Source organism: Notolepis coatsorum (genome assembly GCF_963971535.1).
Source record: "Notolepis coatsorum genome assembly, chromosome: 17".
NCBI classification, from domain to species: domain Eukaryota; kingdom Metazoa; phylum Chordata; class Actinopteri; order Aulopiformes; family Paralepididae; genus Notolepis; species Notolepis coatsorum.
This window is the reverse complement of record NC_140181.1, coordinates 12,534,285-12,550,664: the sequence shown is the minus strand read 5'-3', so window position 1 is coordinate 12,550,664 and position 16,380 is coordinate 12,534,285. Positions and strand designations below refer to the sequence as shown.

The 16,380-nt window shown below is 43.0% G+C and overlaps 1 protein-coding gene across 1 annotated transcript in view; it reads right to left on the bottom strand.

Moving 5' to 3' along the window:
• tbc1d22b (TBC1 domain family, member 22B) overlaps window positions 1–16,380 on the bottom strand; it is a gene marked incomplete at its 5' end in the record, with an annotated part of 45,601 nt that overhangs the window by 19,526 nt on the left and 9,695 nt on the right. The window contains 4 exons of the mRNA XM_084333858.1: window positions 1,499–1,564; window positions 9,770–9,898; window positions 11,925–11,995; window positions 13,761–13,934. Coding sequence (XP_084189984.1) covers window positions 1,499–1,564; window positions 9,770–9,898; window positions 11,925–11,995; window positions 13,761–13,934 — 440 coding nt within the window. The remainder of the gene's footprint in view (window positions 1–1,498; window positions 1,565–9,769; window positions 9,899–11,924; window positions 11,996–13,760; window positions 13,935–16,380) is intronic.

Sequence of the window (16,380 nt, the reverse complement as noted above, 5' to 3'; positions counted from 1 at the left end):
TGCGCAGCGACCAGGAAGGGGATTGGGAATTGGCATAACGACTAACATTGGGATGGGAGAAAATCGGAGGAAAAAGGAGGGGGAAAAAGATATAAAAAAAAAAAAAAAAGAGAAGTGGATTCACCTCTTGGTATAGCGGTCTGTGTTGCTGCCTGCGGCGTGGGAGACCGGGGGTTCGACTCCCACTCGGGGCATCAAAGTTTGAGGTGACGTTGTCACAACCGTTACATATATTCAAACAATGAAGTACAAAAGTGAATGTTAAAGGTGAGTGTTTAAAGTGAGTGTGTGCAATGAATGCAGATGGATGGGTTAGTGTTACATAAGAGTCAACATTGAGCATCCTGATGGCCTGGGGATAAAAACTCCTTTTGAGTATTGGCCATGAGATTCCAGTAGCGCTCGCCTGACCGCAGCAGTTCAAAGAGGCAGTTGTTTGGGTGGCTAGAGTTGACTTTAAATGTAGTGCTTATCAGAGAATTGTGCTTATTTACATTTACATTACATTTAGCTGACACTTTTATCCAAAGCGACTTAAAGTTGTGTACAACAAGTCAGCAGGAAGGGTACAACTCTGGCAGCTACGTAATAATAATAATAATAATAATAATAATAATAATTAGAGATTTTTTTAACCTTTTTAACCTTTATTTACCCAGGCAAGCAAGTAAGAACAAATTCTGATTTAATTTATTGTCAAAAGTATGCATAATGTTGTGTTAATTCCACGACAAGAGATATGTAATGTTAATTACCTGAAATTATTCCATTTTGGGGGGGGGGGGGATATATCGGTATCGGTTGATATCGGTATAGGAAATTAAGAGTTGGACAATATCGGTATAGGTAAAAAAGCCAATATCGAACATCCCTAATAATAATACATTTAATTTGTAATGCACCCTACATTCCTGAGAATCTCAGAGTGCTACAGAGTTAAAAGAATAAAATAGATATATATAAAAAAATATATAAAAAGGGTAAGGGTAAGTGATATTGTTTGTCAAACAGTGGTGAACTTGAAAGCTCCAATCTTGAGTGCATATTAGTAGACATATTAGCATAGTAGGTAGTAATATAGGCAAGGTAGATTCCTTCGTAGCAAAGTGCATAATAGTAAAAGAAGGTTAGTAGTAGTAAAAAAAAAAAAAAAAAAAAAAAAGAAGAAATAAGAAATTCTTCATTTCAGATATTGTTTGAAGAAGTGTGTTTTTAGTTGACGGCTAGTTGAGGGTTTCATCTGTCCTGACTGAGGTAGGAAGTTCATTCCACCATTTTGGAGCGAGGACCAAGAATAGTCTGGTTTTCTTTGATGACCCCCCCCCCCCCCCCCCCCGGAGCTCGGATAGGAGTCTTTCTACTATTACCCTGCCCATACCTGTATTACCCTCCCCCTCCCTCATGCTGCTATGACGCCCCAATGCGCCCAGGGGGATCAATAAAGGAATATCTAATCTCATTTGAACCATGGAGGGTTGTTTTTAAACTGTCCTCTCACCTCCTGCACGGCGGGCTGCTGGAACAGAGGGATCAGAGGGTTGGTTCTGGGAATGTCAATGTGGATCTGAGGGAAGACAAGACGGACACAAGAGAAGTCATCATTACTCAAGAATCAGAATCAAGGTCAAGGTCAACTTTATTTATATAGCACATTTAAAATCAACCGAAGTTGTACCAAAGTGCTGTACGATACAAAAACAGAAATACTAAAAGAAATATAAAATACAGTACACACACACAAAGTCATAGAACTACAATAAAGTTAAAAAAAACAATCACGACACGACCAAGGGATGTGTGGCTCACCGAGCCTCAGAACGCCAATAAAAACAGGTGAGTCTTCAGCTGTGTTTTAAAACTCTGTAGGGTCTCGGCAGACCTAATTTGCTGTTCCATAACTTTATTTTTTTTATCTACTTTTTCTCCCATTTTTCTATTTTTCTCCCATCCCAATTTTCGTATCGTCCAATTCTACCCTCCCCTGTCTCGAACGTTGTTAGACCATGCCTCCCACAGGCCGGCTGCAATGTGGACGAAGCCTTGCATCACGTGTGTCCCCTCCGGTACTCGAGGAAGCAGCCGTCGCATCTTTTCACCTGCACAGCGCGATCTCTCAGCGGCGGGGGTCTGCGTGGGAGGGACACGCCGCCCCCGTCGCTTCCTGATTCTGCTGCGCAGGCGCACCAACCGACCTGTAGGAGTCGCTGTCCACAACGTCCGATCCCCACCCATCAGCTTCCCACCCCCTAACACTGCCAATTGTATTAGTATGAACGACCAGCCAAGCTGATAGCAATGCGGAGAGCTGGGCTCGAACCCAGCGTCTCCTGCATTGGTGGCGAGCGCCTTGCCCACTACACAGACTGTTCCATAACTTAGGGGCAGCCACCACAAAAGCTTGATCGCCTTTAGTCTTTAATCAAAATCAAAATGGTCTTTATTGCCAAGTAGTTTTCACATACAAGGAATTTGATTTGGCTGTTTTTGGTGCGACATTAACGGACAGACAATTACATTAGAATAAAGTAAAAAGGTGGAATAAAAGAAAATGGAACGTAAACTAAATTAAAATCGAAGCACAATAGACTAAAATATAATTATAAAATAAAAAAATAGGATACAAATAGGCCAGGGCTGTGTACAATTGTGCACGATGTGGCCAAGTATATACACTAATTAGAATAAAAATAACAATACAGTGGGATGGAATATTTAGCAGGGCTGTGCAATTCAAGTTCAAGTTTCAAGTTTCTTTAATAGTTGTCATACAGAAGTACAGAATACTTTTATACAAAATGCTTCTTACTGTTACGCTCCAGAGACTGTGCTAGACAAGATAAGTATGAAATAAAATAGTATAGCATGTAAAATAGAAGTAAAAATAGAGGTCACAGTGTTCAGTATAGACATATGTACAATGTTCGATGCAGAATAGAAGTAACTGAGTTACCATACAATATACAATATACTATGCAATGTACTAATATACAATACTATATAGTGCAGAGCAGAAATGGGATGAGGTACAATTTAGGTACAATTTACAGTAAGGTGTACGAGTTGTAGTGCAAATCCTTTACCAATAAATATAAAGTGTAAAGTGTGTTTAGGTGATCTAAAGTGTGGAGAGTGGGTGCTGCAGTGTGTTGTTGGTTTAAGTGAGTGTGTGCGTGTGGGTGTGTGTGCTGTGTGCATTTGATGGTTGTTGCATAGTGTTTATTGTTCGTTGAGCAGCCTGATGGCCTGGGGATAGAAGCTTCTTCTGAGTCTTTCTGTGCTCGCCTTAAGACTCCGGTATCGCTTGCCTGACCGCAGCAGTTCAAAGAGGCAGTTGTTCGGGTGGCTGGAGTCCTTGATGATTCTCTTAGCCTTACCCCTGCACCGCTTGTTGTAAATGTTCTGGAGGGTGGGAAGCCCCCCTCCAATTGTGCGTTCGGCTGAACGTGTCACTCTTTGTAGTCTGCTACGGTCTTGTGCAGTGCTATTCCCAAACCAGGAGGTGATGTTGCCAGTCAGGATGCTCTCTATTGTACATGAGTAGAAGTTCTTAAGGATCTTCTGACTGACTTGGAACTTCCTTAGGCGCCTGAGGAAGTAGAGGCGTTGTCGTGCCTTCTTCACAACACTGTCAATGTGTGTGGTCCATGTCAAGTCCTCGGATATGTGGGCTCCGAGGTACTTGAAACTGTTCACTCTCTCAACCGGTGCCCCGTCGATGCTGAGGGGGCTGTAATCCTTGACCCCCGACCTCCTGAAGTCCACAATCATCTCTTTTGTTTTGCTGACGTTCAGGGAGAGGCAGTTCTCCTGACACCACTGTGACAGATTCTCTACCTCTTCCAGGTAGGCCCTCTCGTCGTTGGCAGAGATCAGGCCCACCACTACTGTGTCATCAGCAAGTAATGTGCAAATACTAGTGAAGTATGAACAAGTATGAAGAGTTTTGCCTTCTAAAAGAAGTGCTTGATTCGGTCTTATGTCTTCGGTCTTGATTCAATTATTCAATTATGAATTGAAAATGGGGAACCCTGATGTAAACAAGACGAAAGTCTTTCTCTGGTCTGCATCCCCTTAACAATTGTGTGTATTGAGCCGTACTGTATTGTACCCATTCTACAATCTGTTAATAAAGTTTTCAATCAATCAATCAATCAATCAATCAATCAATCAATCAATCAATCAATCAGTCTTGCCCATTCTTTTATTGTTGGTAAACTCCTCTCTCAGCTCTGGCTGTGTCCCAAACGCTTTCAAACATGCTGTGGTACAACCCCTGATTAAAAAGAAAAACCTTGATCCCTCTATTCTCTCTAACTTCAGGCCCATTTCTCAACTACCTTTCCTGTCAAAAGTCCCTGGAGCGAGCAGTTTAGCTCCAGTTACAACTGTTTTTAGATGCACATAAAATCCATGAAACAATTTCAGTTTGGCTTTAAACCGCGCCATAGCACCGAAACAGCCCTCCTGAGAGTTCTTAATGATCTCATCTTAGCTGCCGATTCTGGAAATCCCGCCATTCTCGTGCTTTTAGACCTCACAGCCGCATTCGATACCATAGACCACACTGTCCTACTGTCGCGGCTTGAACAACATGTTGGCATCACAGGCGTCGCCCTAAGCTGGTTCAAGTCCTACCTGACTGGCCGGAGCTTCTCAGTCCAGCTAGGAGAATTCTTTTCATCAGCGGCCCCTCTTACCTGTGGGGTGCCCCAGGGGTTGATACTGGGCCCCATCCTCTTTTTATTAGGTATATATGTTGCCCTTAGGCTCAATCATTGCGAAGCACAACATCCTTCCACTGCTTTGCCGATGATGTGCAAATCTATTTACCCCTAAAAGCACAAGGCAAGGTTACACTACAGCCACTGCTAGATTGCCTGGCTGACATAAAAATATGGATGAGTGCACATTTTCTCAACTTAAATGAGCGTAAAACATTTGGAAACTATTCGGTTGACCCTACTGTCAATGCCCTAGTGGCCTAGGTCCTCTGGGCTCAAATATCCGCTCCTCTGTCAGAAACCTTGGAGTGATCTTCGACAGAAATCTTTTATTCGATAAACAGGTTAGCTCGGTGGTTAAAACCAGCTTTTTCCACCTCAGACTCCTGGCCAAGACCAAACCATACCTCTCTCAGAAGGATCTGGAGAGGGTGATCCATGCCTTTATTTCGACCCGGCTGGATTACTGTAATGCGCTGTATGTTGACATTGACCAGTCACTGCTCCGTCGCCTGCAACTGGTACAAAATGCGGCCGCTGCCCCCTCTTCTCACTGGTACCAGAAAACGTGACCACATCACACCAGTCCTGGCTTCACTCCACTGGCTCCCCGTCCGTTTCCGTATCGATTTTAAACTATTAAGCACTATACGGGCTGGCTCCTGCATCACCACACCCCATCCAGAGCCCTAAGGCCTGCTGACCAGCTGCTGCTGGAGGTGCCCAGGACCAGGCTAAAAACTAGGGGAGATAGAGCCTTCGCTGCTGCTGCCCCCCGGCTCTGGAACAGCCCCCCCCCCCCCCCCCCACATAAGATCTGCCCAGAGCCTATAGGTTTTTAAATCACTGCTTAAAACGCACCTCTTTTCCCCCTGGCCTTTGACCAGTTAGGCTGCCACTTTTGCTGCTACTCTGGACTTCTCATCAAATTTCTTGTCTCTTTTATATTGCACCTTGTTTCTTTCTTAATTGTACAGTACCTTTTCTATAATTTTTGGTGTATTTTACTTATTACTGTAGTCGTATGTGTTTTTATCATGTACCTGTAAAGCACTTTGGTTTGGCTTTAGTCATTTGTAAATGTGCTATAGAAATAAAGATGACTTGACTTGATTGTATATACAAAAAGCAGAATCTTATTTATCACAGCAATGCGTCGTGCGTTACTCATTGACTGCTACCTACACGTCTCATCTGTATTTCTGAGTCTGTTAGATAAAAGGAAATACTCTTCAAACTGGATGCCAAACGCACACCTGTTACAGCCACAGATAAAAGGGAATACCGCTAACTTCAAATGGAAGGGATTCACGTTAGTTATTCCGATGGCCTTGGGTTTGTGTTTGTACGGCCGGCGCAATCTGTATCCGCAAATGTAAACAACTTCCTCCCAGTTCTGCAAACCGGCATTCTGACGAGTCTAATCTGCGATGTCATACCGACGCCGAGAGCTTCCGCGCTGCTTCTCTGACCGTCAATGTGAGACAGATAAGATGTACTTTTGATTGTCCCAGTGGAGAGATTATAGTCTCGAACTCTGTACTGCGTCTTTCAGTCACAGGCACAGTAATCACACAGTAATCACACAGTAATAATCACACGTACAACACAGTAACGTACAACACAGTAACGTACAACACAGTAATCACACGTACAACACAGTAACGTACAACACAGTAATCACACGTACAACACAGTAATCACACGTACAACACAGTAACGTACAACACAGTAATCACACAGTAATCACACGTACAACACAGTAATCACACAGTAATCACACAGTAATCACACGTACAACACAGTAATCACACATACAACACAGTAACGTACAACACAGTAATCACACAGTAATCACACGTACAACACAGTAATCACACAGTAATCACACAGTAATCACACGTACAACACAGTAATCACACATACAACACAGTAACGTACAACACAGTAATCACACGTACAACACAGTAACGTACAACACAGTAACGTACAACACAGTAATCACACGTACAACACAGTAACGTACAACACAGTAACGTACAACACAGTAATCACACGTACAACACAGTAACGTACAACACAGTAATCACACGTACAACACAGTAACGTACAACACAGTAATCACACAGTAATCACACGTACAACACAGTAATCACACGTACAACACAGTAACGTACAACACAGTAATCACACGTACAACACAGTAACGTACAACACAGTAATCACACGTACAACACAGTAACGTACAACACAGTAATCACACGTACAACACAGTAACGTACAACACAGTAATCACACGTACAACACAGTAATCACACAGTAATCACACAGTAATCACACGTACAATACAGTAATCACACATACAACACAGTAACGTACAACACAGTAATCACACGTACAACACAGTAACGTACAACACAGTAACGTACAACACAGTAATCACACGTACAACACAGTAACGTACAACACAGTAATCACACAGTAATCACACGTACAACACAGTAATCACACGTACAACACAGTAACATACAACACAGTAACGTACAACACAGTAATCACACAGTAATCACACGTACAACACAGTAACGTACAACACAGTAATCACACGTACAACACAGCAACGTACAACACAGTAATCACACGTACAACACAGCAACGTACAACACAGTAACGTACAACACAGTAATCACACGTACAACACAGCAACATACAACACAGTAACGTACAACACAGTAACGTACAACACAGTAATCACACGTACAACACAGCAACGTACAACACAGTAACGTACAACACAGTAATCACACGTACAACACAGTAATCACACGTACAACACAGCAACGTACAACACAGCAACGTACAACACAGTAATCACACGTACAACACAGCAACGTACAACACAGTAACGTACAACACAGTAACGTACAACACAGTAACGTACAACACAGTAATCACACGTACAACACAGCAACGTACAACACAGTAACGTACAACACAGTAATCACACGTACAACACAGTAATCACACAGTAATCACACGTACAACACAGTAACGTACAACACAGTAATCACACGTACAACACAGTAATCACACAGTAATCACACGTACAACACAGTAATCACACAGTAATCACACGTACAACACAGTAATCATACAGTAATCACACGTACAACACAGTAATCACACAGTAATCACACAGTAATCACACGTACAACACAGTAACAAGCAGAGCATCAGGAGGAACAGCATGTCGTTATATGACCCCTGGTAGCAACACATACATAGCCTTCTTGTACATGTATACACAGTTACTGACACACACACACGCCTACTGGACGTGGTGACATATTGCACACCCCTATGGCCAACAACATATATTACCTATTCACATGAGACTAATACCTATATTACCTATATTAACCCATTAATGACTAGCAACTATATTTTGTGTTTAAGGAAAATCCCCACAGAATTATTTCTGTTAGAGGCAGAAACACAACATTTGCTTTTAGAATGGTCAAGACATGTGACTACTTTGTTCATTTCATTTTATTTTGTTTCGCACATGGTAGTGTATTACAGTACATTATAAATTCCTATAATTCATTTAGTTAATATAATCAAATACACCCATAAGCGAAAAGGAGCAGGAAGAAGAATAAATTCTTATTAATACCTGCCCCCTATCCAATTAAATAAAGTAAATTTGATGGTCGGCGCATACAACCATTACTTGCACTAAAGTGCAAATTTAAACACATTCAAAACAAAACAACTAGAACAAAAACGAGCAACAGATGAACAGCGCATACAACCATTCCTTGCACTAAAATGCAAATTCATAATGTGGATTCAAGAGTTCGGTTTATTTTGTTTATTAAGTCAGGAATGATGAAACTCAAAGATATAGTTGAGTTACAGATACACTGTAGCAGGAAATGTAATTTGAAGCATCAGTATGTAGGACTGCTTTAAAGCATCAGTATGTAGGACCGCTTTAAAGCATCAGTATATAGGACTGCTTTAAAGCATCAGTATGTAGGACCGCTTTAAAGCATCAGTATATAGGACTGCTTTAAAGCATCAGTATGTAGGACCACTTTAAAGCATCAGTATGTGGGACTGCTTTAAAGCATCAGTACTGTATGTAGGACCACTTTAAAGCATCAGTATGTAGGACTGCTTTAAAGCATCAGTATGTAGGATGACTTTAAAACATCAGTATGTAGGATGACTTTAAAGCATCAGTATGTAGGATGCCTTTAAAGCATCAGTATGTAGGATGACTTTAAAGCATCAGTATGTAGGACCACTTTAAAGCATCAGTATGTAGGACTGCTTTAAAGCATCAGTATGTAGGACCACTTTAAAGCATCAGTATGTAGGACCACTTTAAAGCATCAGTATGTAGGACCACTTTAAAGCATCAGTATGTAGGACTGCTTTAAAGCATCAGTATGTAGGACCACTTTAAAGCATCAGTATGTAGGACCACTTTAAAGCATCAGTATGTAGGACCACTTTAAAGCATCAGTATGTAGGACTGATTTAAAGCATCAGTATGTAGGACCACTTTAAAGCATCAGTATGTAGGACCACTTTAAAGCATCAGTATGTAGGACCACTTTAAAGCAGTATTTCAGTATAAGCCGTAAAACTTTGTTGTACAAATATCTTTCAGTTCAAGAAAATGTATAAAGAAAGAACATTTAGACTTTATGAAGTTGAGGGGTAACAGGTTTTTTTTCTTCTTCTCATGTTATCGTTATTGTTTTGAGTTAAGGGGGCAGACTAAATACGATTTTATTCTCCCTGCTCCTTTTTGCTCATGGAATATAGCCTACAAATTGAGACGTGCTTTTTATTATGAAATGATGCTGTTGTGCTTTTGTGGAGCTGTGCATTGCCATGAACAGATTTTTTTTTAAATTAAATAAAATTAAAATGAACGTGTGAAAACAAAAATTAAGTTTTACAGATTTGGGGGTAAATAAAGCATAGTTTTTTTGTTTCTTTTTGACAAAGTGCCTCTTTAAGTGAAACAGTACCTGTCTGTAGGTGTCTTTGTAGTTCTCGTCCATCCTGGAGTGGTAATACTGCTCGATGAAGCCAAAGTATTCGTCTCTCTTCCTCTTCAGCACCAGGTCCCTGCGTTCCATGTTGGCGGGCAGGTAACCCTGCGGCGACAAAGACAGGAAGTGGTAAGACAGGAAGTGGTCAGAGAGACGGAGACAACGGGGAAGAAAAACCTGCCAGAAACAACTTCTGTTGTCACGTGAACAAAAGAGTTTTGAGAAAAAAACTGAAGTGGAAAAAGAAAACGTCTACCAAAGTCAAGAAGAATGACAAGAGAAACTACGACTTGGACTATCAAAGGGTAGAGGCGGTTCTCTTGTCTTCCAACATGACTGCCTGTAACATAGCAACCGTTGTTTTGTGCATGACAAGGGAAGAGACAACGGTTGCTATGTGTTGATATGAGAAATAATAATAATAAATGTAATCATTTGGTGTCTTTCTTGTTACTGGATCTTGTAAAGAAGTCACAGTAGAACAGTAATATGCTTTTACAGTGTTTTACCTGCTCTACCACTGCACAGAAATTAGGCTTATTTTATTTATTTTTTTATCCACTTTTTCTCCCATTTTCTATATTTTTCTCCCATCCCAATTTTCGTATCATCCAATTCAACCCTCCCCTGTCACGAACGCTGTTTCTTGCCTCCCACAAGCCGGCTGCAATGTGGACTAAGTCATACATAGCACGAGTCCCCTCCGGTACTTGAGGTAACAGCAGTCGCATCTTTTCACCTGCGCAGCTCGATCTCTCAGTGGCGAGGAGTAACGCGTGGGAGGCTCACGCTGCCCCCGACACTTCCTGATTCTACTGCGCAGGCGCACCAACCGACCTGTAGGAGTCGCTGTCCACAACGCCCGATCCCCACCCATCAGTTTCCCACCCCCTAATACGGCCAATGTGTATTAGTATGAACGACCAGCTAAACTGAAAGCAATGTGGAGCGCTGGGCTCGAACAGGCGATCCCAGCGTCTCCGCATTCGTGGCGAGCGCCTTGCCCACTACGCCACGTAGCCGCCCAAATTAGGCTTATTCTTTTGAAAGTGGTTGTCAGTGGTTACAGGAAGCCAGACCGGAAGACAGATTCAGTGCAAGCCAGGCCTGTATTGTTGAGGCACACGATCGTGCACATCCAGGCAAAACGTTGCGACTAATATACAGGTGCAGCTCAATAAATTAGAATATCGTGGAAAGGTTATTTTATTTCAGTAATTCAATTCAAAAAGCGAAACTCTCATAGATTATAGATTCATCACACACAAAGTTAAATATTCCAAGCCTTTATTTGTTTTAATTTAGACGATTATGGCTTACAGCCCAAAATTCAGTATCTGAGAAAGTTTGAATATTACATAAGAAGACCAATACAAATAAATGTAATATAGAAATATTGGCCTTCTGAAAAGTACTTTTTGTTTTCCACGATATTCTAATTTATTGAGCTGCACCTGTATATATACTGTATATTTAGTTTTAGTTTTATTAAGACTTTTATAGTTTCTTGAGTTTCACTGAGTTGATGCGCAAACAGCACAGAGGAGAGCAAGCAGTACAGTACAGAGGAGGCTCACAGAACAAGCAGTACAGTACAGAGGAGAACAAGCAGTACAGTACAGAGGAGAACAAGCAGTACAGTACAGAGGAGCGGAGGCTCACAGAACAAGCAGTACAGTACAGAGGAGGCTCACAGAACAAGCAGTACAGTACAGAGGAGGCTCACAGAACAAGCAGTACAGTACAGAGGAGGCTCACAGAACAAGCAGTACAGTACAGAGGAGGCTCACAGAGCAAGCAGTACAGTACAGAGGAGGCTCACAGAACAAGCAGTACAGTACAGAGGAGAACAAGCAGTACAGCACAGAGGAGGCTCACAGAGCAAGCAGTACAGTACAGAGGAGAACAAGCAGTACAGTACAGAGGAGGCTCACAGAACAAGCAGTACAGTACAGAGGAGGCTCACAGAACAAGCAGTACAGCACAGAGGAGGCTCACAGAGCAAGCAGTACAGTAACAAGCAGTACAGTACAGAGGAGGCTCACAGAACAAGCAGTTCAGAACCCCCCCCCTGCAGGAGCACATGTGCTGGTAAACAGACAGAACCTACCCCCCCCATCACAGGACTTACCGAGAGAAGCCTCCATGTAATCGGCCGGACTTCCCGCGGAATGCCGGACCAGCTGTGTTTCCGGAGTTCATCTGCGGAGCGGATTCACACAGTGAGACTTGAGAAGAACACAGTGGACCTATCTCAAATATTATTATAATTTTTTATTCCCCTCTGCTTTATTACTTTATTTTATTATTCATAATTTTACTGTCTATTCTATTCTATACTATTTTACTGCACTGCACTATTTTACTCTGTCTATTGCTTTTTATTACAGGTTCGAAACTGTCAGGTATTGAACTGTGTGTGGGTTAGGGAGGGGATTACACCAGGCCCCCCCCCCCCCCCCCCCCGAACACTAACCCCCCCAACAGGCGGTTTGTGGAACTGCAAAGTTCCGAGGGCACGTTAAACACTAATCCAGAACAATTTTATTGCTCTGTAAAAAACTGTGATTTTATAGTATGTCTGCACTTTATGTGCTCATTTCATCATTCATGTCTTTTCTATTCTACTAAAACTGAATCAAACCATAAACAAAGTGGCCTGTTGGGATGTTAGATCCTAATGTGAAAAACTGTCTGCTCATTTGACCCTTGCTATTATTTTACTTATTTGTACTTACATTTCTACGCCCCGCTATCCGCTGGGTGCACACTATGACCTTTATCGTGTTTTGTAACAGATTACAGAAATTCAAGAAGCCTATTGGAACGTGATGTTCTGATATGATTTGATTAATATATCTGCATTATTTTATCCCACTTTATGCTTTGCTCTTGCCGCTTGTTTTACACTGATTGTGTGTCTTATTTCTTACTGATGTAAAGCACTTTGAACTGCAATCCCCTGTATGAAAGGTGCTATACAAATAAAGTTATTATAACCCTCCCCTCGTCCTCGTCCTCCAATCACAACGGTCGCTTCCCAAAGATTGTCAGAGGGAAGTGAAAGAGGGCGGGGCTTGAGATAGGTCAATAATCAACTCTGTATTTCACACAGAGAATACCATAGAGGTAGAATATCAAATAACTACACACGCAGGAAATACAGTAATTACAGTGAACTGGTGGTAACCAGAGTGTCCAGAATAAACCCTTCTAGGTCTGGGCCAAAAAGACCAATGCTGTATTTTGACAATGAAAGTACTATAATTTGTATTGCCTATATTTATGTCTTCTACTATTACCCTGCCCATACCTGTGCCTCCCCTCCCCCCCTCCCCCATGCTGCCTGAATTTCCCCAAGGGGATAAGGACATTTATATCTTATCTTATCTAATCTTATCTTCTCTTAAATGATTGTAAAGGCAGTGCCTAGATGTAAACAACAAGACACGATTACAATTATAATAATAATAATAATATTATTGATCTAAAATTGTAAAACCATGCAGCTACATCCTCGTCTCCATAGATATATATATAAAGGCTAGATGACTCACCCGCGCTGCTGGCCAATGGAGACCGACGTTGCATGTGCTATTGAAATAACCATAGCTTGCTCAATTTTCAACAGATTTTTCAAACGGTTTGGTTTGTTATGAACGTCAGAGATGTAGTTATCATACCGCATACTTATAATGGACTTTCATATGAAAATAATTTCAACATGTCCAAGCATCCCTGAATCATAGCCCACGTTAATAATGTTTGTAATAAACCAAACCGTTTGTAAATCGGTTGAAAATTGAGCAAGCTATGGTTATTTCAATAGTACACGCACCACCATAGACATTCATGTTATGAGTGGGCGTGCTGCCTGTGGCAAGATGGCCGCCGGTGAACCACGCGGCTGGAGACTCCGCCTCCGCACCATCTAGTTATATATATATATCTACGCGGCTCGTCTCACCCAGGTCAGTGTTGGGGCTGGACAGCAGCTGCTTGAACTTGTCCAGCCTGGTCTTCTCCCGCACCGTCATGATCGGCGCCCCCGACGCGTTCTGGTCGGAGATGCGGGCGACCAGCGGGATGATGGGGCGGCGCACCGGGAGAGACTGCTGCTTCTGCAGGGTGGAGGAGCGCACTGTGTGGAGGGGAGAGAGAGAGGACATGAGAGGGTGAGGGGGGAGAGAGACTGCTGCTTCTGCAGGGTGGAGGAGCGCACTGTGTGGAGGGGAGAGAGAGAGGACATGAGAGGGTGAGGGGGGAGAGAGACTGCTGCTTCTGCAGGGTGGAGGAGCGCACTGTGTGGAGGGGAGAGAGAGAGGACATGAGAGGGTGAGGGGGGAGAGACTGCTGCTTCTGCAGGGTGGTGGAGCGCACTGTGTGGAGGGGAGAGAGAGAGGACATGAGAGGGTGAGGGGGGAGAGACTGCTGCTTCTGCAGGGTGGAGGAGCGCACTGTGTGGAGGGGAGAGAGAGAGGACATGAGAGGGTGAGGGGGGAGAGACTGCTGCTTCTGCAGGGTGGAGGAGCGCACTGTGTGGAGGGGAGAGAGAGAGGACATGAGAGGGTGAGGGGAGAGAGAGAGGACATGAGAGGGTGAGGGGGGAGAGAGACTGCTGCTTCTGCAGGGTGGTGGAGCGCACTGTGTGGAGGGGAGAGAGAGAGGACATGAGAGGGTGAGGGGAGAGAGACTGCTGCTTCTGCAGGGTGGAGCGCACTGTGTGGAGGGGAGAGAGAGAGGACATGAGAGGGTGAGAGGGGAGAGAGAGAGGACATGAGAGGGTGAGGGGAGAGAGAGAGGACATGAGAGGGTGAGGGGAGAGACTGCTGCTTCTGCAGGGTGGAGCGCAGTGACCTTCGACCTCATTAATTAATTATATTGTTTTAAAAATGGGAAGAGCAATTGGTATTTCCAGGAAATGTGCTTCTTTTGTTGCCCGTCCCCTTTTATGTCAGATAGTGCAAAGTTTAGTTTTATGTCATCTTGACTATTGCTGCGATGTGGTCATCTGCTGCCAGTGGTGACCTCAGGAAGCTCCAGGTGGTCCAGAACAGGGCAGCACGGTTGGTACTGGGCTGCTCACTAAGGTCTAATGTGAGCCGTATGCATGCCCGCCTCTCTTGGCTTAACGTTGAAAATAGATTGTCTTTTAATATACTTGTGCTGTTCAAGTTGGTCATGAGCAGTAAGACTCCTGTTTTTATACATAATCAGATTGTTCTTAGTAATACTGTGCACGAGCATTACACTAGAGGTTCCAGTAGTGGGCGGCTTGAATTGCCAGGTCCTAGAACCAGCGCTTTGGGGAGATCTTTTATTTTTAGAGCATTAACCCTTTGGAATAACCTGCCTCGGAACCTCTGCTGCATTTACAGTAGATTCACTTTTAAAAAGAATCTTAAATTGTTTTTAACACTGTAAAGTAATTTTTTGTTTTTGTTTTACACTAATGTAATTTTAGCTATCTTAATTGTTACAGTAGTTTCATTATGCATTGTGTGTACTGACTTTTAATCATTTTGTTTTTGCAATAGTGATTGTTTTTGTATGTTTTTTTTGTGTGTGGACCCCAGGAAGACTAGCTGGTTGCTATCGCACCAGCTAATGGGGATCCCTAATAAAATAAAATAAAATAAAATCAAATCATACTGAGCACCACCGGCCCCATGGATCAGCTTCATACCGCCTTCTGTCCGACATACAACGTCAAACCATACCTGCTCTACCTCATCCTATTCTGAGTAGTTCTCCTGCCCCCCGGGGCAAATGGCCCCCGAGCCATCGTCTTGCATCTCATCCTGTATACTAGCGCTTGTAGTAGTTCTTAGTTCTATTTACTACTTTAAGTTCATAATTTTCTTATTTACTTTGATTCTATTGTCACCATGTATGCATATATATATTACATGTATCTTTTGCTCCTATGTCTGCCCACTGCAAGTTGGCGGATCCCCCTTTGAACGGCCCTTCTAAGGTTTCTCTCCTCCACATCTCCTGTGGTGCTTTTTTCCTATTGCTACGTTTTTTTGTGAGTTTTTCCTTACCTTCGCTGGGGTATGTCTAGGAGTGTTGCATTTATTTATGATTTTATTGTGGTTTTTGTTCTTGATTTTTTGTGATGTTGTCCAGCCCACGGGGGCATTACCTTGTGATTTCGGGCTTTACAAATAAATGTTATTTGATTTGGAGGACAGAGACCACAAGGGAGGGTGACGGGAGAGCAGCAGGGGGGACCGAAAACGTGATTACAGCGTTTCTTTCTCCAGCGATTTTAGAGGAGGCTTGGTCAAGGTACTACTGGAGACGGTTCAGCATAGGTTAATGGTAAACACATGGTAAATGGTGATTTATATAACAGCTTTTATCCAAAGCGCTTTACAATTTTGTTCCTCACATTCACCCGTTCACTCACACATTCACACACCGACGGCAGAGGCGATCATGCAAGGTGCCGACCTGCTCATCGGGAGCAGTTAGTGTCTTGCTCAAGGACACTTCGACACACTGCCCGGGAGGAGCAGGGAAATCGAACCGGGAACTTTCTGATGAACAGATGACCGCTCTACCCTCCTGAGCCACTGTCG